General features: G+C 32.0%; 1 protein-coding gene across 1 annotated transcript in view; it reads left to right on the top strand.

Annotated features, from left to right (window-relative positions):
• Window positions 1–24,598, top strand: part of LOC115874577 (proline-rich protein 36-like) — a 57,453-nt gene that overhangs the window by 16,218 nt on the left and 16,637 nt on the right. Inside the window, exons 2-4 of the mRNA XM_030889770.1 lie at window positions 14,712–14,895; window positions 17,539–17,643; window positions 22,737–22,865. Of these exons, the coding sequence (XP_030745630.1) occupies window positions 14,712–14,895; window positions 17,539–17,643; window positions 22,737–22,865 (418 nt within the window). The remainder of the gene's footprint in view (window positions 1–14,711; window positions 14,896–17,538; window positions 17,644–22,736; window positions 22,866–24,598) is intronic.

Below are 24,598 nucleotides of genomic sequence, written 5' to 3' on the forward strand. Positions count from 1 at the left end.
CTTTTTGGTATATTTCGGGCTCCTATGGGCAACTCTACGTTTAACCAATATTCGGGCTTTACGGTAACATAATACTCATTCTGATTGGTTTAATCTGGCTCCATAACAAAACTGTGGGTTCGAAGTGCTATTGCAAATTAATGCAATTAATTCTATGTATACACTTTCATAAAAAGCCATCACGATAAAAATTAAATATCAAAATTATTTAACGTTGCGAACGGTTCACTTGTTCACTATACGTATCTGGAATATATTTGCGAATGGCGATCAGCGATACGATGGTGCGTCCAAACCTGGGGAGACGAGCGCGAGACATTCCAAATTCGCTGTGTGGACGAGTCTCGCGAGAGCGTCGCGAGTCAACCCACGGAGCCTCGTTGCTATCCGTCCGCTGTCGGTTTTCCAACGGCCGATCAAAGAAAGCTCGAAAGTCTGGACGTGTTTTTGGTAGGCCCGCCCGTCTGCGAGATATTAGGTCTGATTTATAAATTTCGACCATTTAAAATTAAGTAATCTCAAATTTTCAAATCGTACACCGTATGTATTATCATTTTTTTCTGATAGAATTTACAAATTCTATGTCACTGATAATTTTACCCTACCGAAATCCAACATTTCTTTAAACAAATTGAATTATTACAACATCTATTAATTTTAGATATATAATATCAAAAATGGCAAGAAAATTACCGAATAGTACGTATGTATAATCCAATAATAAAATAAAAATAGGGTATTCCCATTAGAAAATATGTTATATCCTCAACACTTTTTTGAATTACCCTGTATACTCTATAGTAATGTTAAAATGTGCTTCTTAACCTTACCAATAACTTTTTTTATTTAACATTTTGTTCTAAAAACGTTAAAAACGCATTATGTAAAAACGTCGTGTAAAGGGATAAAGGGAAAAACAGCCGAAAGGGGGAAAACCGACGATGAATACCATGTTAAAGACCGAATATCATATTAAAGATACAAAAATTTATTACTGTATGCGTTATTATTTGGCCATCTTTGGTATATTCAATTGCAATTTAATATGTGTTTGGCTTTCTTTCACTATGATCCCAAAATGGCGTAAAATGGATAGAAAATGTGTCGCTCTCGTCTCGCTCTTATCTCGCTCTTGTCTTGCTCTCGTCTCGCGCTCGGCTCGTCAGGTCTGGACGCACCATAGACTGCCGGAGTGGTGACGTCACGAATGTCAAATTGCTTTCCAAACAAGGTTTAGTTCTTTATATTTCTATTGAGCTCTTCCAAATGACGTCACAAAGTAATATAAAATGTAAAAAAACAGGTGATTGCCGACAACCGCCGACTTGTATCTTGTATTTTCAATACGCCTATGATGGTTGCGCATGTTGCAAAATCTGTGAATTTTTTATATCCCTGAATGATAAGGGACCCCATTTTTTTGACAAAATTTTATATTTTTATTTTTTTATGGTGTGGCATTAAAAAATATAAACAACCCTAAATTTTTACCATTGAGAACGGAGTTATTTTACTTTGAAAATATCCAAAAAAAATTATTTTTTGCTAAAATTTTGAGAACCACTGGATCTTTTCTTTCTTTTTTCTTCTTTATGATTTTCTTTCCTGTAAATGTTGCCATATTATCAAGAAATTATGTTTTTTAACTAAAAACTAAAAAAAAATCCAAAAAGTTTTTCAAAAAATTCCGAATTTTCAAAATTTTTTTTCGCGAAAAAAAAACTCATAAGCGTGTTTTCCAAAATAACGGAGTTATTTTACTTTGAAAATTTCCAAAAAAAAAATGATTATTTGCTAAAATTTTGAGAACCACTGGATCTTTTCTGGATTTTCTTTCCTGTAAATTTAATCTAATACCTATGTTGCCAATTTATCAACAAATTATGTTTTTTAACTAAAAATTTAAAAAAAATCCAAAAATTTTATCAAAAAAATTTGAATTTTCAATTTTTTTTTCGCGAGAATAACTTCATAGGCGTGTTTCTGGGGTTGAATTATACTACCAGTTAAAATACTTGCATTTATTTCTCGGACACCCTGTATATTCATAATCTATGATCATAATAAACATCTTATTTTTTGGAATTGTTTTTCCTTTGGTAATTTTTAAGATGCCAAATCAACAGAGAACGCCTTCTGTATACAAAAAGAAACCAATGCCATTAGCAGATGACTAATTAGCTTTTGCAGATGATTTAGTTATCATAGATGATATCTTCTGATGTGAGTGTTGTAAAATATGGGGTTCCACAAGGCTCAGTATTAGGATCCTTATTGTTTTTAATTTACATTAATGATTTACCCGTGACTACACTTCAGAATAATATGATTTTGTTTGCCGATGCCACTACTATCTTATGTGCTCGGAAATTCCCTGAAGAAATTCAAACTGATTTTGAATCGATTTTGCTAAATGTTGGTGACTGGTTTCAGGCAAACCGATTATGCCTGAATGACACTAAAACAGAAAGAGTTATTTTTTCTCTTAAAACAAAATATAAAATAGATTTCTGCAGTGTCCGATTTCTGAGAATAAAATTTGACACAAAACTGAGTTTTGAAAGTCACGTAGACTATGTGTCAGGGAAGGTTTTCATGAGCATGTATGCATTTCGGTGATTGGCTAAGTGTGTAGATAGTGATGTGTTAGTAGCTGCCTATCATGCTCTCATTCACTCGGTGCTTACTTATGGAATACTTGTTTGGGGTCACTCAGCTCATGCTGACAGACTGTTTGGACTGCAAAGAAAAGCATTGAGAATTTTGTGAAATTTAAGTTATCAAGCAGATACAAAAAACGCCTACAAAAGAATGGGAATACTGACACTTCCATGTTGCTATATCCTCCAGTGTCTTTTATTTGTAAAGGATAACCTAGAACTAAGATACTACCCATGATGAACAACACAATTATGCAACCAGAAACAGAATGAATATAAAGCCTGTTCGTTTGCGCCTCGGAAGATCTCTGAACTCCAGCCTTAATTATGCTCCTGCATGCTTTAATAAATTATCTCAAAATGTCAGAAATTTACCAAGACATCAATTTAAAACGACAATTAAAAGCCACCTTCTTGATATGGCTTATCTTAGTGTTACTGATTTTTTAGAAAGCAGTGAAGGGTTATAGCGTGGTTATAGGTCAAAACATTTACATTGTTTATTTATTGTTTTTTTTTGTGTACTTTAAATTACTGTTTGATAATTGTTGTGCTTATTTTATAATTTTGCATTTTACAAAATATGACTTTGTGTAAGGATACTTGTATCTATTAACATGCAATAAATGATTTGATTTGATTTGCAAGAGATCGGAAAGAATTAGGATATGGGTGACCAAAACACTAGAAAATCAAGGGCAAAAAGTAGGCTTAGTGTTTAATGAGAAGAAAACGAAATGTATGGAGTGGTCAGGTAGGGATTTTGAGAAGGGAGGATGTCTACAAATAGATTCTGAGAGACGGAAATGATACAAGTTTGAGGAAGTAGATACATTCACATATCTAGGAGCCGTATTTCTAAGGAAACCAAATATAACTCAAGAAATTATGGCAAGAATAAGGTCAGTAAATAGACGTCTTAACGCACTACAGAAAATTATTAAGAGTAAGAACATCTCTAGAAGTTTAAAAATCAAAATGTACCAAACAATGATACGACCAAAAGTGCTGCATGTGAAACGTGGACGTTCAATGCAACGGAAAATTCGAGGCTAGAGATTTTTGGGAAAGAAAAATACTTATTGAGGAAGATTTTTGTAGGAAAGAAGATAGACAACATATAGACCAGAAGAACAAATGAAGAATTAAAGCAACTATGTCGGGCACCGAGTATAACGGGAGTAGCAAGAGCACAAAGACTAAGATGGCTGTAACACATTGAAAGAATGGCTCAAGCAAGAATTCCTAGTATGATAATGAAACGTGAAATAGGTGGAAAGAGAAGGACCGAGAACCAGATGGAAAAAGGATGTTGAAGAAGACTTAAGAAGGATAAGTGTGGATGGGTGGAGAATAAAAGCGAAAGACAGAAACAAATGGAGAAAGATAATAACCAATCAAGCCATGAGTCTTTTAGGCTTTTAGAGCTATTATATATAATTTTTAAACTGCACTCGGGAACAAGACAAATTTATATTTATTACTAATTTAAGGCTTGCTCCAAAAAGTCGAGATCCGCCACTGTTTATTGATACCTTTGTATAGCTAAAACTTATAATTTCTCTATATATGTCAGAAGTCGTGATATATCAACCATTTTTCCCATTTAAGTTCCAGCACGTCGATGACGTTCCCACCTTGCTATTTAATGTTTTACTGTACATATACATAAATATTTCAGTAGGTATTTGAAATAACAAAGAGCTGGATACATAAATTTAATCTATAAAAGCGGAGAATACTATTGACTTTTCTGCGATACACCTCTTTTATTGCTACGTATAATTTTTATAGTAATAACAATTTTCCTCTAATTATTTATGCTCAAGCCACGCTATATTCTACAGGGTTTACTATTCCGTGAATATAAAACTACTTCCTGTTTTTGGAATCAAATTTACCTCTATACAAAAGTGCTTCATTTGTCCTTGGGGGGCAGGGGTAGATGGGCCATATGGGAAAACGGGAAAATACCCGGTGGGCCGGTGGGCCGGTCCCGATCAGAGCTCAAAAGAGATTGATTTAGCAAAAATTAAATGGTTAATCTTCTAACTAAAGTTACGTAAGATTCTTAGTGACTGCCTAATTAACTATTTAATTAGATCAATATAATAGTCAGTTGCTTTTAAACATAAACACCAATTTGTAAAATAACTATTGTTAGATATCTTTCTCTGAGACACTTATAATTTTAATAAACATCTATTTATTGTTCCGTTTGAAATGTTTTATTATACAAGGTGAGTCTATAAGTGCACTTAATTTGTGTGCTGCTTTGTGCAAATATTTTCAGGGCTGGTAGTTATAGGCTGTTAGTTTATAATCATCTGCTGATGATGCTAACATGGTTAGCGAAACGCGCGCCAGTGTAAAAGTAAAAGTGTTTTGGTGTATTGTGGTGATTTAGTGTTTTTATTTTGCTGGTAGATATATGAATAAAAGAAACATAATATATTCTCTTTACCATGTTTCAAATAAGTCGAAAATAACCGAGTTATTAAAGTTGAAATTTTTCTGTAACCTCAGAACACATTCATATCTACTGCCTAGGTTTTTTTTTGTTTGAGTCATGGCATTATCAGACAAGATGCCAAATAATGTAGAAACGAGTAAAAGTTACGTGATGAGAATTTTACCAAAAATTAAAACACGTATACACGACGAGGCTGCTGCTGTACCAGAAAAGAGAGAATTTCTTTCTACGATGTGTAAAAAAGTATATACCTGAAAAGCTAAAAATGATGTATTTCACAGAGGATTGGGCCAGAATAAAAAAATATGAACTGAATGAATCAGGAAGCCTTAAAGTTTCTCAAAATCGTGATTGAAAATCGTACCATATTCAAGATCAAACTACCGTTATCGATAATGGAAATAAAATAGTAGAACTCTGTGAAACTGAGCTATTTTGTAGTAAAAATTCAAATTTCCGATCTTTACAAAATTGATCTTTACAAAAATTTTGATCAAGGCAATTTCAATATTTTTAAAAAATCGGAGGCAAAAGAGATTTTTTCACCCAAGCGAAAAACACCCTTACTTATATAGGGTGTCCCAGAAATAGGTGCAAGTATTTTAAGAGGGGTAGATTTGGTCAAAAGAAACATTTTTTCTCTTTACCGCTTTTCAAGTAAGTCCAAAATAACAGAGTTATTTTACTTTGAAAATTTAAACAAAAAATGCTTTTTGCTTAAATTTTGAGAACCTCTGGATGTTTTCTGGATTTTCTTTCATGTAAATTTAATCTACTACCTATGTTGCCATATTATCAAGAAATTATGTTTTTAACTTAAAAATAGAAAAGTTTCCAAAAATGTTTTCAAAAAATTCCAAATTTTTGCAAAAAAAACCTCATAGGCGTGTTGCTGAGGCCAAAATATACTACTAGTTAAAATACTTGCACTTATTTTGGGACACCCTGTATATTAATTAATAAAATATGTTTATTCGTTGTGGTCATTTTGTTTTTGTGGATTCGGGCCGGTTGCCTGTTATTCCCGAGCCGGTTTCCACTTCCCCATCCACCCCTGTTGGGGGGCATCAAGCTTTCAAAAAATAAACACATTTTTGGCCGACCATACCAATAGGTATGGTAGGCTATTAAGATCGGCAAAAAAAATATAATTTCACTCAAAATGAGTTATTTGGGTCATAAATGACCTAAATACAAAATATTTTCATGGTGTCTGTCTGTCCGTCTGTACGATAACTCAAAAACCGCTGAACCGATTTTAACCAAATTTGGCACAAAAATACTGTGGCACCCGAGAATCTGGCCATTAATTTTTGGTGGGGGTGGGGGGTTGGTAAGGGGGTATGGGAGGGGGTTAAAAAATCGTAACTCCAAAATTACAGTAGCTAGCGAAACGCGGTTTTCAATTTAAGATTAGGAATAATATTTGCAACAAAATTTGTAATAACATCAAAATCAGTCAAAGTCGCAGTTTTTGAGATAAAAAAAATTGGAAAAATTCCTTTACTCTGAAACTAAAGGAACTGCCTACCAACTTTTTATTAACATATTTTAATATGAGCGGCTATACATGCCCCCGGCTTTAACCGAACAGATATTCCGATTTGAATGAGATTTGGGGTGTCTATATTCAGCGGCGGACAGGAATTTATTTTAGGAGGGCCCAAATAAAAAGTAGAATATTATGCTCTTTAGGGTGCCATTTTTAACCTAGAAGCCTAATATTTAACCTAATTTCATGGGAGCCTGTGCCCCATGGCCTCCGCTTTGTCCAGCACTGTCATACTAAATGCAGCATTGTTACAAGGGCAAAAATTTTTGTACTATAAATGGTGTCGAAATTGTACTTTCTTAAGTGGGACTGTACATTTTTCGTGGAAAAATGTGGGGTCATGTATAGTATCTTTGAGGGTGCATCAGAGGGGTGCATCCACATCCACATTATCCTAGAGAAAGAGGATCGGCGTAACGACCTTGAAACAATTTCCAGTAATTCTATTGGCTGAAATTTTTGACAGATTAATTTTTTAGCCAATAGAATTTCTGGAAATAGTTTCAAGGTCGTTACGCCGATACGCCGATCCGCTTTTTCTAGGATAATGTGGATGGCACCCTGACGTCATTCAAGTCAGTTGTCAACCGGCACGTTGGCATTATTTGAAATGTGGGCCGCTAGGAGTTTGATCTGTATTAAACCCTCTGCTCCTAGCGACACTTGTGTCTAGCCTTAGTAGGCAACTATTACGCCCGACCAATCACGTTAGAGTTTTTTGACAAACACAAATGAATTAACACCCTTCAAATAACCACGCTAACCAACCTGATTGGTCAAGCTTAAAAGTTGACTGCTAGGGCTAGACACTTCTCTAGCGACCTGCATTTCAAATCCACGCATCGCGTATCACCCCGATCACCGTTCGTCTAAAAATATGTATGTGAGTTTAAGTTTGGGTTAGTTTGGGTTTGAGAAGTAAGAACTGTACATTTTTTCTTGCAACTGTACCTATGTACTCCTTGACTATCAAATGTACCCAAAATAGTACAATTGTACCTATTGTAACAACACTGACTAAATGTTTTAAGTTTTGCCTTTCACAAAAAAAGACTATTGTTGCGGACCCGTGTGGACTCGACCTAACCCAACTATATGTTCCGCCCCCAGATGACCTTAACATCGCATTAAAGAATAGACACCGTAATGGTTCATTCGAACGTTCGAGAAGAATCGAGTTCCACTGGAATGGAGTAGTACATACGAGAACATTCGAAACTTTCTCTACGTACCTAACGATCTATGGACTATTCGAGAAATCTTTAGCGGGGTTCAGAAGTAGTTAATTAAGACATAATTTACCTGATTAACTGCGTGTAGTTTTTCTTCAAAAACTACGTCTTTTCCCTTTCATTAACTACATGAAAACTACGTTAATAAACTATGTACTGATATTATGAATAATTTTTCTTTGTATAATATGATGTAAATATTATATTTAAAGCCATATTTCTTCTGTTTTCTTAAATACATTATGTGTTTTTAAAGCTTCAACTTATTATAACCTCACCTCAAACCTTTGATATTTGAAAGGGTAAAGGTGTGGATCCGGTGGCTGACCTTGAAGGCCATATTTGCTGCATTTGATCATCGATACTACGCAAGCGCACATCGTCGATATTGCCAAATTGCACTTTATTTTCGAATTATTTGCAGTTGAAAATTTTCTTTTGAGTGTTAATCAATAATAATACAAATTCTCTAATTAATTTTATAATTTCAGATTTATCTTGATATCCAAACTTAAGAAATGATATATAAAATTGAATATATAAAATTGTAATATTAATAACATTTATTTATATATTTACATTAGAATTAAAAATTATCATTTACAAATTTTTTCTTAATAGTTTTAAACTTATTAGAATTATTTTATTTCTTTCAAGTTATTTAATTTCCAGTTATTTTCAGGCAACAATAGTTTTGATTATATGTATTGATGTATTGAAGTACTCGATGACGAGTCTTATAGAACGTCAGTGGGAGATAGAGGTAACATTTTACCTATAATGTTACGAATATAATATACTTTGATTATAATATTTGTATCATAATTTCTTAAAAATATCAAGTTAGTGGATTAATAGCAATTTTAGACATATATTTTATCGAAGAGTGTGGTGATAAGACTAAAATAAGCTTTATGTTTTATCTTTTTCTCTTTAGAAGGGATATGGTTTGTGTCGTAGAATACATTATAGTATTTAATATCGTGTAGTTTGATATTCTTTTCTTAATTTACTGTAATATTTTGTTTCCTATAATGCCAAATCTTGACAATATGGTGAAGGTTGAGTTTTTATCTTATTAGTTTTATACCTGTGTTTATACAAGACCAAATTAAGATTTAGTTAGTTTGTGATTTATATTAAGATCTTTCTTATAATATTTGTTATGTCTTAATCTTAATACTATATTATGCTTTGTTTGGAAAATAAACTTAATTTTGCATATCCTATTCCATCTTTCCATTAGGAAAAATATGGTTTATAAATCATATATGCTAAGAAAATCACATAAATTAAGTGTAAGAATAGAGAAATCTTAAGGTAGCAGAAAAATTAATGCAATATATGTATAAGCAGGATTAAACAAGGTAACTGTTAATGTTGCTGAAGCTGATTCTACACAAATTTAATTACGGAGACTAAAAGGCCTTTTAAGGCCTCCGTAGTTTTGATGGAATGTTAAAAAAAACTATTATGAACATGACATGAAGCTACAGCATTTAAAAATTAAAAAAAAAAGAAAAAACTTCCGAATTTTTAATAAAGCCCTTTTTAAACGTAGCATAATAATCTAGAGCAATTAGATTAATTATAGGAATCTAGAGTTTTATTTCTATTTAATTTTATTGACTATGAAAATACATAATAAGCGTCCACGTGTTGTGCGAAATATTAAAATAATAATATAAATAATACCGCGTACTATGATTGAAAAAAAATAGCGGCAGCGATGACTATGAAATGAAGATCGCTGTCATTTTATATGGGAAATGTCCACAATCGTCATTTTCCAGCCAACTGGACGCCGTTTTTTTGATCATACGGTATATATTGACAAAAAAACACTGAAAACATATATTTGTTTTCTACTGAAAATAGTTCCAAAATAACTTGCAATCTGGCAACATCGAAGATGTGCGCATGCGTAGTGTCTGTGACTATATGCAGCAAAAACTCGTTTCAAGGTCAGCCACCGGATCCACACCATTACCTTTGAAAGTTACATACATAGGTTACATAAACTACACCCTCTACATAAACTACGTTAACTACATGTAATGTAGTTTATGTAGTTTTTAAAAGTAACATGTAGTTTTCCTAACCCTGATCTTTAGCTGTGGGTATAAAAGCCGGCGGCTGTGGCCTGAAGAGGACAGATATAAATAGACGAGTACAGTTGACGCGCTAAAATTCAAAATAAATTCTTTCTAGATAAATAATTATAAATCGTTTGTAAATAGTTCTTTAAGTCTTTTATCGTTATTGTTTTTGTTAATTAGTGTTAAATAAATTGTGTTTAAATAAATTGTGACTTTCTATCCACACGGAACCGACGAAAGACGTAACACTATAATATATACAAGAAGGGTGAACACTACCCTCTCCCTTCATAAATGATTTTTTTTGTCTAATCAAAATGTTTTGGTTTCTTTTTTGTTTAAAATGGATTTCAAATTAAATAAAATCCCAATAAATAATATTTTTTCTTTATAAATCTAAGATATTATTTTTCTTTCACATACATAGTGTTTTAATTTACTTAATGTTTAATTTCAAATCCTTGAAAAGGATAGACAGGTATAATTTGTTTATCAAAGCCAAAACTATTTTTTTACGTTCACTTTCTGAAACAATTTGACAAAATTAATGGTTTAATACAGTCAAACTATAACTGAATATTTAATTTAAATTTATGAGTGACCCAGTGAATTGTGGTATATCCTTGATAATTTAAAAAAACAATTTGAATGGAAATAACAGTAATTATAAAGTGAAATATAAAAAAAATCAGTATGATTTTGTCTATTTAAAATAACCCTTCTTTATTGATTCAAAATATTTATAAAATTTTCTTATATTGTTTATCCAGAAGAAAATATACAGCGTCCGGCAATCACTTTATATAATCCTAAGAAATTATTAAATATGTTTAGACAGTTACAAAGATATTAATAAATAAATAAAAAAATATTTTTTTTCAGTTTTTTTATAAAAATTATTAAAAATATTAGAAATGTCCTGAAATCAAAACTATATTAGGTATTTACTCTAGTGGGTCTGTACTTACTTTGACACAAATATCGTAATTTTAAACCATACAGGGTGTACAAAATTGTATGCCAATATTTTTAAAATATAAAATAGTTTTTTTTTCGTTTTTTTTTAATGGAACACCCTGTATATTATTTCTTCGTTAGATAGAGAATTAAAAAATAAACATGTTTTGCATTTAAAGTATTTCAAAATTTTTAGCGGTTTCGCAAATATTCGCGGTTTAATATGGCTCTTTCAAGGGTAAAATGCGAGAAAAAAATCATTGGGTGGCTTTGATAAAAGTTTACTGCGAAACCGTTAAAAGATTTGAAATACGTTTAAATATAAAAAGTGTTCATTTTTTGAAAAAAACAAAACAAACTCTTGACAAATGATGAGAATTTTCATATATTTTCATAAAAATGTAATTAATCTAAAAAATATAGAAAGAAAATGGAAAGTAATATTTTAATTTATTTTTATTAGTCCTTAAAAGGATTTTATGGCGCTTGAATAATTATTATTACCGGATAAGTAATTATACCATATCATAATATATGTTCATCATGTAAATTTACCATAATTTTACTTTCAGAAAAAAAAAGAGATTATTAACGTGACAACATACATACATTTTTTTGCTGGGTGAAAGTAATTTCTTCATCAAGCACTACAGTTTCATTATTTCTCATCAGCCAAATAAATTAAAAGAGACACAGATCTCTCAACAAACAGAAAATGAGCTTAATAATTAACTTTGTTTTTTTTATACAGACTATTTGACTATATGAGACTATTGACTATGATAATGGGGCTTACTTATGTAAAGGGCTGTAAATTCAGGGCTTACTTATGTAAAGATGAATAGGAAGTATAGAGTAAGAACAATATTAAATGCCATGTGATCCCATAATAATTACATCGCAGTAGCCCTAAAATTGACATTTTAGTTCTAGCATGGTTCGAGCATAAAAAAATATTAACTACAGCAGGCCAGGCCATATAAAGTATGTTCTACTATTCCATAGGCACAAAACTACAATACGATTGAACGAAAAAACGGCGTCAGGGATGGCTTGGTTTGATTCCTTTTCATTCGACATCTTGACGTTGTTTAGTTTTGATCACGTGGCATTACGTGTTTTTGGAGTCAAAATTAGTTAAATGAGCTTATGAATCAGAACGAGTTAACGTAACCCTTATTTCCAGTAAATATTTTGCTAATGAGTATACATACTAAGGGCTGGCAAAGGTTAGTCTTGGGTCGAGATTTCTGTATGTAAGAAGAGTACAATGCGTTTATAATGTACTAAACAGAGAGGACAGTAAACACGTTGCCAAACGTATGAAATAAACCGAGAAACTGTGCACATCGCTAAGAGACGTGGAAGCACGTGGAAGGGGATATAGCAGATTTGTCGCGGTTGACCGGTCGACCCAATCAATACCTCTGTCCGAACTTAAAGTTTTAGGGAAAGGTGTATGTCATGCGTTTAGCTTCACGATTTAATTACGTCTCGTGATACTTGATTTGTTTATTTATTAACGAGTCGTTGTAATTTTTCCTCTAGCTTGAATTTTTTTAAGTGCAAGCTAGAAACACTTGCATTTTTGGTAAAAATAAGTGGAATTGAGTCGGTGTTCGATAGTGGTCGCGCTATTAGAACTCTGAATTCAAAAATCGATATCTCGAAATCTATTAGAAATAATAGATTGTAGTTTTTTCAAGAACTTTGTTAATATTTCTGCTGTATTTTCTTTGTAGACAGTATGTGAAAATCTTTATCAATAAAAAAATTACACGGTTGCTGAAAATTGATATGCTCTAAAAGTAAATGGATGGATTGTTTACAATTTTTGAATGGAAAAAACAACCTTATCGAATTTTTCTTATGTAAACATATTGTAAAATATCCGATCTTGAAAATAAAAAAAGTTTCAATATCTAAAGCGGTCTTGAGTTATGGCCTGTTATGTGTTAAAAAGTTGAGTTTTTAAATTATCGCGATTACTGAAGTTTTCTCGTTATAAAAAAATGACACCCTAACGATATCCTCATAACTCCATTGCAGATGCTCACAAAAATGTCTAATGATTTTATCTAGCTATCTCTTGAAAAAAAAGTAATTTAAAAATAAGCGGTTTGAGATCGTGATTTTACTTTACTTGATAAGGAAAGGCGTATCGGCAACGCCGCAACAGCACACCGTCGCGCGTCGCGTCGGTCGGTCGCATTTCTCTCACTCCGACTTAATAAGATCCCTATGCTATTTACTTCTACACATGTAAACGCCGACCCAAAAGTAACAGTTGCCAGCACGGTATAACACCTTAAAATTTTATGTTAAACCTAGCAATACGTACCTGGGCACATACACAATAATAATTGTTTGAATTGTTTCTGCATTTTACTACAACACAGCAACTTAAAAAATTCGCCTTCTTTGCACTACAACAAGTTGTGCCCCCAACGAAAAGAACACATTCGTATTAATGAATACTGTACGGGGCAATTTCTAATCACGAACTAATATGAAAAACTATACCTATTTTTATTTTCGATAAACTCTAATTATATAATACATATTTATTGTTTTTAACTGCTAATAGCGTTACAATAAGACAAATTTAATATAAATAATGTATGTCCTTTAATTTTTGAGTATAAAGCAAAATATATTTTATTCAAGTACCTAGTATACCCCGCTGGCAAGCAAACCTTTAGGTCGGCGTTGACATGTATAGGAGTGAGTCGTTATGGCAATCTAGTAAGTCGGAGTGAGCAAAAATACGAAGTATTGATTACATAACTACTTAATCTGAGTTGATTTCATGCGCTTGGGAAAATACTCGCCTTCTGTCTTTATTCACTACATCTTATTTTATTAAGCGTGTTGACCGTACTCTTCGTACACATGAAAACCGGCACCCAAGACCAGAAATGCCGACCCTTAGTATAATCAACAAAACTGTGTTCATTAATTTCATAAACCTTAATTAAAATATATTAACAATACCTATCTTGTTTATCGATTCCCTATATTATAATATAAAAGCTACAAAAAAGTGTAAATAGAAAAGCGTGTTTAGATGTCATTTGATTTATATTAAGTATTTTGTAGTTTTCGCTTTTAAAATTAAAATAGGCTTATTAGGAAATTAGCTCACTTTTTCAAATAAGCGTTAGGCATTTAACGTTTTATGTAAAACTGGCTAGGTATTTTTGGACAAATGAAGAAGGAAATTAAAGATAAAGGATTGTATTATATCCGTATTGTAGCACATTTTTAGACAACTTCTTTATTTTTAAAATTTTCAAACATCAACAAAATATTCCTTATGTTTGGACTAAATTTTCTCGAAAATAAAGACATAATTTAAAATTCCGTTACAATACGGAAATAGATTGAAGTTTTGTGATTACAGTGATATATAATTTATATGGTTTGGTAACAAATTGCTCGCTATTTTATGGCAAATTCTGAAGCTCTGCAAACCTTAATCAAAGCACCTGTGTTTGAAATTTTGGATGTGGCTTAACACGACAGGATCGGGCTAAGCATTAAGTAAGATTTCTGAAATATAATATATATATTTCCTTCGGGCACACACCCGCTTTAACCGACCCATGAGAGCGACCCGAACATTACAGCCAATAGACTCTTAAACAAGCCAAATCAAGCGCGGGTACGCGAAAATAAGCGGAGTTGACTAGCTGGTTAGTGAGTAAGCTGTACCTAAACATTTGCTCTCTTTTTCAGATATTAATTACACTAGCATTAGTTGGTCTTGGTCGATCATCCAAAACAGACGATAGAGACAAAAGGGCCACATTTCCTTTGACATCCAGTCCAAGTTTTGAAAATTTCGAATCACTGAAGATTCCTAATAGAGCACCCCAACTTTACAGCTTGGAAGTAGACTCCTTCTTACCGATTCCAAAAGGTAAGTCAAGTATTACTTTCCAACAATATAAAGGTGGAATCTTTGATATAAGATGATTATTAGGTATCTGTACAGGGTGGATCAAATTGGACGCTTTTAAATGGAAACATCCTTTTCCATAGGAGATAGACGAAAACTAATATCGGTGTCTGGAGCTCAATTTTTATCAAAAACATGATGGTGAAAACCGCATATCGATATCTGTTACCGTTTCGGAGTTACGGGGTGTTTTTCAAAAATGTGCATTTATACCAAATCGCTGTTTGAATTTTTATGAAAGCATTCCCAACGCATCTTTTTACGTAGAATTTAATGGTTTAGGTATATTTTTTTTAAATTAATAATTTAAGAATTATCAACAGAAAATTTGATTTTTTAAATGGGACACCCTGTATATTTTTAACTAATTGAATATAATTTAAAATTACCTTTCCAAAAGTATAGCATACTTGATATTTTGCTCAATTTCTCTTCGAGATATAGAGTTTATTAAAATTCGCCCACTTTGTATAAGTAGGCTTTGAATGGCGCCGGCTCTAATGCAAAAAAAACTAGCCGGTGAGCAATTAAAACGAAAATAATATTTGCAATGAGAGATGCAGAATTTTATAACAATTTAAACTATATTTCACAAACATTAACACATTTAAACTATATCTAATGACAATAAAAATAAATAGCAAACCGAGACATGAGATTTTGCTTCAGGTGTTCGACATATCGACCGTCTTCTGTTATGGACAAACGGGGCCGTTTTTGAAAATTTCTCGCGAAATTCATTAACTCAGTGGGGTTGAAAGGTACCCTCTCATAACTGCTAAGTATTTTTAGTTCTTGTCTAGATTATACGGAAGAATAAGGATTATTCTTCCGCAAATATATCCATAGGATTAGATCCATGGGCACTAAGTCACGGCCTCGGCGGCCAACGGCTGTGATCTTGGTTAGCTATCCAATTATTCTTGAAATTGGCTGCAAAAATTTGCTGATAACTTCAGCGTTCAGAGGCGGTGCGTCGTCTTGCTGGAAAAATATGTTTTCGAGTTCCATTAAGGGCTTATTATCAATAAGGGGTCCAAAGTCTACTAGTTAAAAGTGGCGAACTTTTAAAAATTCTGTATTTCGAAAGGGATTATGACAAAATATCAAGTGTGCTATATTTTTGGAAAGGTAATTTTAAATTCTTTTCAGTTAATTAAAAATATAGAGGGTGTCTCAAATAAAAAATCAATTTTTCTGTTGATAACTCTTAAATTATTAATTTTAAAAAAATTATACTTAAACCATCAAATTCTACGTAAAAAGGTGCTTTGGAAATGTTTTCAAAATTTTCCATGGCAAAAAAGTTACAGCGATTTGTGAAAAATGCAAATTTTTGAAAAACACCCCGTAACTCCAAAACGGTAACAGATATTGATGTGTGGTTTTCACCATCATGTTTTTGATGAAAATTGAGCTCCAGACACCGATATTAGTTTTCGTCTATCTCCTATAGAAAAGGGTGTTTCCATTTAAAAGCGTCGAATTTGACCCACCCTGTACAATGTATACTTGTGAAACACTGATGACACACATCACAAGTACATGCAAGAGGTAGCCGACGCTCTATACCGGGTGCGTCTCAAAAGGAGCTCACCCCTATAACTTTTTTATTTTTTCAGATAAAACAACGATATTTGGTATGTTAGTATATGACATAAATTGGGATTGATTGACGTATTCAATTTTATTGTTTTCGGTCACTTCCGGTTTCACCGGAAATGACTACAACTTTTGATTTTTAAATGGCAACCTAGGTATTTTTTACTTTATTCCATAGAAAATGACACTCTGAATCGAATGACATATCATATGTCAACTTTTGACATTTTGCTATATTTATGGTTTATTTGAAATTGTAACATGCGGTTCATAACGACAATTTAACTCAAAATACCAAGTGTGTGGTATCAAATTATTCGTAAAAAAATGCTTTTTCTAAATATGCTAATGAGCCACCCTCGTTCCATTTGAAAAAATTGAGATATGATTAAAAATACGATTTGGGCATCTTTTAACCGGCCAGGACAAGACACTAAAAATATTAGACGATCAAATCTACATTTATTTATTTATTTTCTGACGTTGTCATTCGTTTTGACACTTTAATGAACTGAATTGTGTTGTGATAATTTAAGCTTAAATTTTTTCACTAGCAGACATTGCAGTCGAACATTGTTCTTTATAGAACCTCTTTTCGTGCGAAGTGTACAAGATAACTTAATGGCCTTAAAAAAGTCATCGAAACTTTATTAGAATATTTTGAACGGCAAAGCGGTAGCACAGAATACGCAAATTCTGTGACGGTAGTAATGACCCTTTATATTCCTTAAGTGCTGTTAAGGAGGTGAGTTTTGATGATGTAAATGATAACTGTTTATATATTTATAATTAATTTATTATTGTTTCCTAAAATATTTCGATTAAAAGAAATTATGTAAAAGTGGGCAACGCTGTGCCGGTCCAGCATAATCACGTGACAAAAAGTTTATTTGATATGAATATATGAAATTGGATTCTAATAAAATATTTAGAGTTACTCTTTTAGTTTTTTCAGTCATTAGCAATTTTTAAATAATGATATATTTTCTTATAAATTCTTAGGAGACCTTCTAGCAGCCAATAAAGCCAGCATAGCCCCCGTTTTGTCCAATTCAATCGAAAAACCTGTACAAGAACCGCAAGAACCAATTCCTCAACAGCCAGCAGGTGATTATTTCAATCTAAATATGTATTACTATACCATAGGGTTCATCAAAAAAAAAATCTTTTGAATTACAGTGAAAATATCGTTCACGATGATGAAAAAAAATCTGGTAAAGTTTGAGCTCTTCATATTGATTGATTTAAGAAGTGTCTAATCGGGATTTTCTTTTTCCCATTTAAATAACACGGAGAAACATTTTTTTAAATTTTATTGCGTTTTTTAAAATTTTATTGCTTGTAAGAAATTGAACGGTCCTGAAAAAAGGTCTGATATGATTTTTCATTTAATCTTCCCGTTTGAAAGTTATTAAAGGTTAAATTTCAACTGCAAATCGTATATGGTAACTTCCACAATTTTTTATATTTTATTATGAAATAATGGCTCAAAAACTTAAAATATCCTATTTTTAGTTTTTTTATTAATACGATAGTTATAAACACGAAATAGGCGCAGGTTATAAAACAATATACTTATTTAGAAGTACGTTAAAAACTCTCCGATAACGCTTACAAAATAATATTGAGTACATTACAAAATATTTATAAAACTGTTTTATAAAAGATTTATAAATATTTTAAAAATAACATATTTGTCTCAGTTAAAATATTTTTGTAGCATGCATCTGCATTTTTGTTTTTTGTAAAAATTTCATAGTTGTCCGATTTTGATAAAAATTGATATATAGGACGGCCATGGGCGAAAATGAAAGAAAACAATTTTGAGCTGTCAAATTTGACAGCTGTCAAAAAAAATTCAAAGTTGTCCGATTTGGATAAAAATCGATGATGGCCATGGGCTAAAATGAAAGAAAAAAATTTTGAGCTGTCAAACTTGACAGCTGTCAAAAAAATTTCAAATTTGTCCGATTTTGATAAAAATCGATATATTGGATGCCCCCTACCCCATAGTCGGTTTTCATTTTATTTGTCTCACATTTGAACTGTCAAATTTGACAGCTGTCGTTTTTTTTAAGTTCTCCTTTTTTAATGAAAATCGATATACATATTATTAGGATGCCCATAGAAAGTTATTTAAGAAAAAAATTGAGTTTAAATGCGTGGCACTGAGAAACCAGCATAACTAAAAAGTAGAAAATAAATTTTACAAAAAAAAAAATTTAAAAACAAGCTTTTATTTAAATTTAAATACACTAAAAAGAATAAAATAAACTTTTTCTTTAAAACTTTTATTATGAACGCCATTACACAATTTTAATATTATATAAAAGCTTGTCGCGAGATTTCTCTACATCGATAAACAAGTAAATTAACTAAAACCTGTGTCTACCCTATCTCATTTTCAAAGTTTGTGTTATGATAGACCACTAGACCAGGAATTACAAGATAAAGTTGTCGTACCAGATTTTTATGAGTGCAACTGTACACTCAAATCTCGCGGCAAGCTTTTATATATTAATATTAAAATTGTGTAATGACGTTATAAGTTCATAATAAAAGTTTTAAAGAAAAAGTTTATTTTATTCTTTTTAGTGTATTTATAAAAACTTATTTTTAAAAAAGTTTTTTTATAAAATTTATCAGAACAATTTTGAAGAACTTTCCTTAAATGAAAATATATTATGTAAATTCGTTAAATTATTTCAGACAATTAAATTCAACCATCCTTGTCAAAATTTTCCTACAATGTATTTTTTGTTAAAATTATACGCAAAAGTTAATTTATTAATATCTTAAAGAATATTAATAAGAACTTAAATGTAGCAAACAAAAACCGAAAGCTCCTAATTTGGAAACATTCGTAAATAACTATAAGTAATCAATGTACCTATTTCATTTTGCTGTTATTTCTAGAAATAAATTAATTAATTTGTTTTTTAAATGTTTTTCTTTGAGAATGCATATTTATGCATGAGAATGCATATATATACGAATAATTTTTTACGTCACGTGTAAATTTTTTTTTAATACATCTCTGGGCTGACTGCCGCTTACGCGGCTATTGGTTGTGGCGAGAGAGCTCGCCGCTCTAGTGTTCTCCCTCTTTGGAATCGCAAATCCGAGCGTAAAAAGATCAAAGCGGCACGCTACACTGTCCGAGCTGTTCTTTTAGTTTTAGTGTAATTTGATTTCTTCCAGTGAAAGTGAAATACAAACGAAACCATCACTACTCTCAATTGATGAAAAGCTGTCGTACGAAGGGATATACAGGCTGTCCCAGAAATAAGTGCATGTATTTTAAGGGGTGGTAGGATCTCGATAAAAGAAACATACTTTCTCATTATCGTTTTTCAAATAAGTCCAAAATAACGGAGTTATTTTACTTCGAAAATTTCCAAAAAAATTATTTTTTGTTAAAATTTTGAGAACCACTGGATCTTTTCTGGATTTTCTTTCTTGTAAATTTAATGTAATATCTATGTTTCCATATTATCAAGAATTTTTTTTAACTAAAAACTAAAAAAAAATCCAAAAAACTTCGAATTTTCAATTTTTTTTTTTCGCGAAAAAAACCTCATAGGCATGTTTCTGGGGTTGAACTACACTACCAGTTAAAATACTTGCACTTATTTCTGGGACACCCTGTATAGGATAATATAGCTTTTTAGATAATATTTTTTTTATTAATTAAATCTTGTAGACCTTCAATAACTGTCAAATGAGCCGATTAATGAAAAAGCATAACAGACCTTTTTTGAAGATCGTTCAATTTCCTACAAGAATATGTATTGATATTTACAACACAAAAATGTGTTGCACTTATTATTTAAATCACACTACAACCAAACCTCTTAATATTAATATTAATAGATCAAACTTTTCCAGAATTTTTTTTTCTTCATCCTAGACGATATTTTCATGGTATCTAACTAGTATTTATCAACTAAAAAGAACTTATCGAAATAATATTTCTCTAAAGTGGCTCACCCCAATAACTTAACTAAAAAGACTAACTTAAATAAACTAACTAACTAAAGTTCAATACAAATGATCGTAAATAGACACGCTGGTTATAAATAGGCTGTGATTAATCTATGTTATGGAAGATATGTATGGATAGACATGTGTAATTTTATTGTTGTAAAAAAACACCAAATGTTTCTACTAAATTTGACTAATATATATGTTACTGTAAATGTCCGAAATGCGGTAAAACCTAGGATAAGCGCGCTAAACCTAGGATTTACTAAAATCATGTGGTAAAAGCCCGAAAACTATTTATTTTGCTTCCATTTCGGACTTTTACCGGATTCAAACAGTAAATCTTAGGATTTACCACACCGCATTGGTAAAAGTACGAATAAGCAAGTGGTAGTAAAAACCAACCAACCCCACCAAATAACCACCTAACCAATGTGTGTTAAAAAGTTAGGTAATTAAGGGCCTATTTTTTTCGTATTTATTATAATTTTGCTAATATCTTCGGTTTGAAAGAGAATATCAAGATGCGGTTTTCGCTGACTTTTTGAGCTTTTATTACTCTTTACTATCAGCTAAACTTATATATACTATCGCATTTAATTTTTTTTTAAAACGCGCAATGTTTGTTAAATTGTAAGACAGCGCCCCCTAGCGTCTACATTTAAAAACTTATTATTATTGTTTATACGCTATAATATAGAGTCAAAAACGCTTTTTTAAACAAGCTAATGTTTAAATAGAAACAGATCTAACCTTCCCCCACCACTTTATTTTGGCAGATAGGAGAAAATGGTTCTAACAAAAAATATGCACCCCCCACAATAACCAGGCTAACCAATGCATTAACACCCTCCAAATAACCAGGCTAACCAATGCACTAACACCCTCCAAATAACCACCTAACCAATGCATTAACACCCCCCAAATAACCAGGCTAACCAATGCATTAACACCCTCCAAATGACCAGGCTAATGAATGCATTAACACCCTTCACATAACCAGGCTAACCTAATTAGTTAATGCTTTTGGTATAAATCCTATAGGTTTAGCGCGCTTATCCTAGGTTTTACCGCATTTCGGACATTTACAGTAATAGACAGTTAAAGCAAGGCACAATACGTATACGTATCTCTCGACACGTAACGCAGAAACCTACGTTACGTCTGTCGTTGCGTTGTCGTGTAAACAAGAGTTAAAGCAAGTATTTTGATGTACGTAACGCAAATGGTACATTTGTAATTCTAAATTATTTTGTGAAACAATTTATTTAATTTTAAAACTGAAAATGGATATCTATTATTCCAATGATTCCACATTAAATTTATAAAAGTTCCAACCATGAAGAAAATTATAAATGGAAATTATTTTATTACAGAAAGTAGTACTTACAACTTAAAATGCTCTTAGTAATAAAAAATATTGGAAAACAGACACAGTTTTATGATTATTTATTAGATTCCATCTTTTAAAATCCTCATATGGATTTTGGCTAAGAACTAGCATTTAATTAAATAGATTCCAAAATAAGTTTATTATGATGCTTAATATTTTCATACTAATTTATTGTAATAAAATAGGCCCAGTTCTGTTACACTGGCCCCAACATTTATGAAATAACTTAATTACTAGCCAGTTGTGGAAACGAGTTGTTTGTGAATTTGTACGTTCGGCATCATTCGGGTGAAAATCGAAACTCCTTCGGCTCGATGCGTTTGCGTTTTGTACGTACGTAAAGGCACGTAAAGATACGTATCACGCAAGCGTATCACGTATCCGTAAACGCAAGTGAATTTCTCACTGCGCAAGCGTACATGTCAAACGATACGTTTACGTCTATGTCTTTGACCGTGCTTTAACTGTCTAATAAATATAAGACTGATACGTTACAAAAATCGATATCGTAAAACGATAATCGTTAAAATTTAAATGCCTAAATAAACAAAAACAGAGATGTCTTTGTATATCGACATCCTTAATTCGTCGATATTGTTGCTATAAAAAAAATAATTCGTACTTTTACCAATGCGGTGTGGTAAATCCTAAGATTTACTGTTTGGGTCCGATAAAAGTCCGAAATGGAAGCAAAATAAAGAAGTTTTCGAGCTTTTACCACTTGCTTTTGCTAAATCCTAGGTTTAGCGCGCTTATCCTAGGTTTTGCCGCATTTCGGACATTTACAGTGGCATATATAAAAAGTTGGTTATTTTTTTTGCAGGAACTGCAATAATACCATTGTTACCACCACCAGCAATACCAGTAAATGCTGCTGCTGCAAATGTACCAGCTAATAACGGGGCGGTATTTTTGGGCTCAGGTGCATTGGGTGTTATAAATCTAGGAAATGGTAACGTATAATAAATTTTATATCCATTGATTCGAAAATACCTATATTGTCTCCCCCGAATACTATGCATAACCTTGCATATAAATACCTTGTTTTGATAAACATTTGATTTTTCAAAAATGCAATTATAGTAGGAGTGAGAAAATACAGTGTGAATCTGAAACTGGGTATTTTTGAAATTGAAATGTGAAAGTATAAGTAGTTAGAACAAATCGTTGGAAACTATACAAGGCGAGTCTTACATAAGAGCAGACATTTTCAGGGCTGGTAGATCTCGATAAAAGAAACATAATTTCTCTTCGCCGTTTTTCAAATAAAGCGGCCCTCACACGATCAATAATATTGTCAATGTTTTTTATTGTCAATATTTTATCAATATTTGAAAGGTGACATGACACGGTCAATACACATATCAATATTTATATTTTACGTTTTGTGTCGATATTAAGTGTTAATATCGTGCCAACAAATGAACCATAAGAAAAAAGCATGTGTTGCATCATTTTGGCACATGTAAGTGAGAAAAAAGTTAAGAAAAGGCGTTGGATAAAAAAATGGATTTCAAAAAGAGAAAAGTTTGGTCACCTAAATCTTCTAGACTACGTTAAGAAACAGGAGCCTGATGATTATAAAAATTACTTCAGAATGAATGGCGAAATATATGATCTATTGCTTCATTTGGTCACTCCTTATATTACCAAAGAAAACACGAATATGCGGGAAGCTATACCAGCAACTGAAAGATTTGCCGTCACACTTAGATTTTTGGCAACAGGAAGATCCTTTGAGGACTTAAAATTTTCAACAATAATTTCACCAACAACCATTAGTGAAATAGTTATGGAGACTTGTGAAGCCATAATTCGAGTTTTAAAGGATTACATCAAGGTTAGTAAGTTTAAAATACAATAATTTGTAACTTTTTATTAGGTATGTGCGTAGTAAGTAACATGTTCTGGCAGTACTAGATATTCTTCATGTTCTTGCTGTGTGAGTGGTGACTGCAGTGGTGTTGAAACATAATTTGTAGAATAAAATTTCCCACGGTCAATGGATGATGTCCAACTATCGGCTGATAGTGGTCGTGAACCAGTTGCTTCAGCCGCCACGTTAATTTTTACTGAGTGACGATTTAGATTTCCTAGCGCTGCTTCAAAAAAAATATCATTGATTGCTTTTTCAGCAAATAACCTTTGTTGGGGTGCTAAAGCTTTTAGTTTGTTTGCCCAGACTTTAGCAATCTGACTTTCCTCTACATACTTTTCGTCCTCCGAAAGGTATTTGCATGCTAGTGCCAACAACTGTTTGTTGTCTGGTGTTTTTGCCTGGGTTTTTGTTCTTTTTGATGTATGTAGATCTTCAGATGTAACCTGAAAAACAATAATATATTTTTTTTACAGCTTCCAAGAACTCAAGATGAATGGAGAAATGTCGCATTAGAATTTGGTAGAAAATGGCAGTTTTGGAATTGCATTGGCGCTGTTGACGGAAAACACATTAATATTGTGAAACCAGCAAATTCCGGTTCTCGTTACTTTAATTACAAAGGATACTTTAGTATAGTGCTGATGGCTATAGTCAACGCTAATTACGAATTTATAATGGTAGACTGCGGAACAAACGGAAGAGTTTCGGATGGTGGAGCTATTCACAATACAACATTTTGGGAATTGTTTCAAAATAATTTGTTAGACATTCCAGAACCTTCAAGTATACCACATACTAACACCAAA

Source organism: Sitophilus oryzae, unplaced genomic scaffold (assembly GCF_002938485.1).
Source record: "Sitophilus oryzae breed Bouriz unplaced genomic scaffold, Soryzae_2.0 scaffold_1297_pilon_pilon, whole genome shotgun sequence".
Lineage (NCBI taxonomy): Eukaryota > Metazoa > Arthropoda > Insecta > Coleoptera > Curculionidae > Sitophilus > Sitophilus oryzae.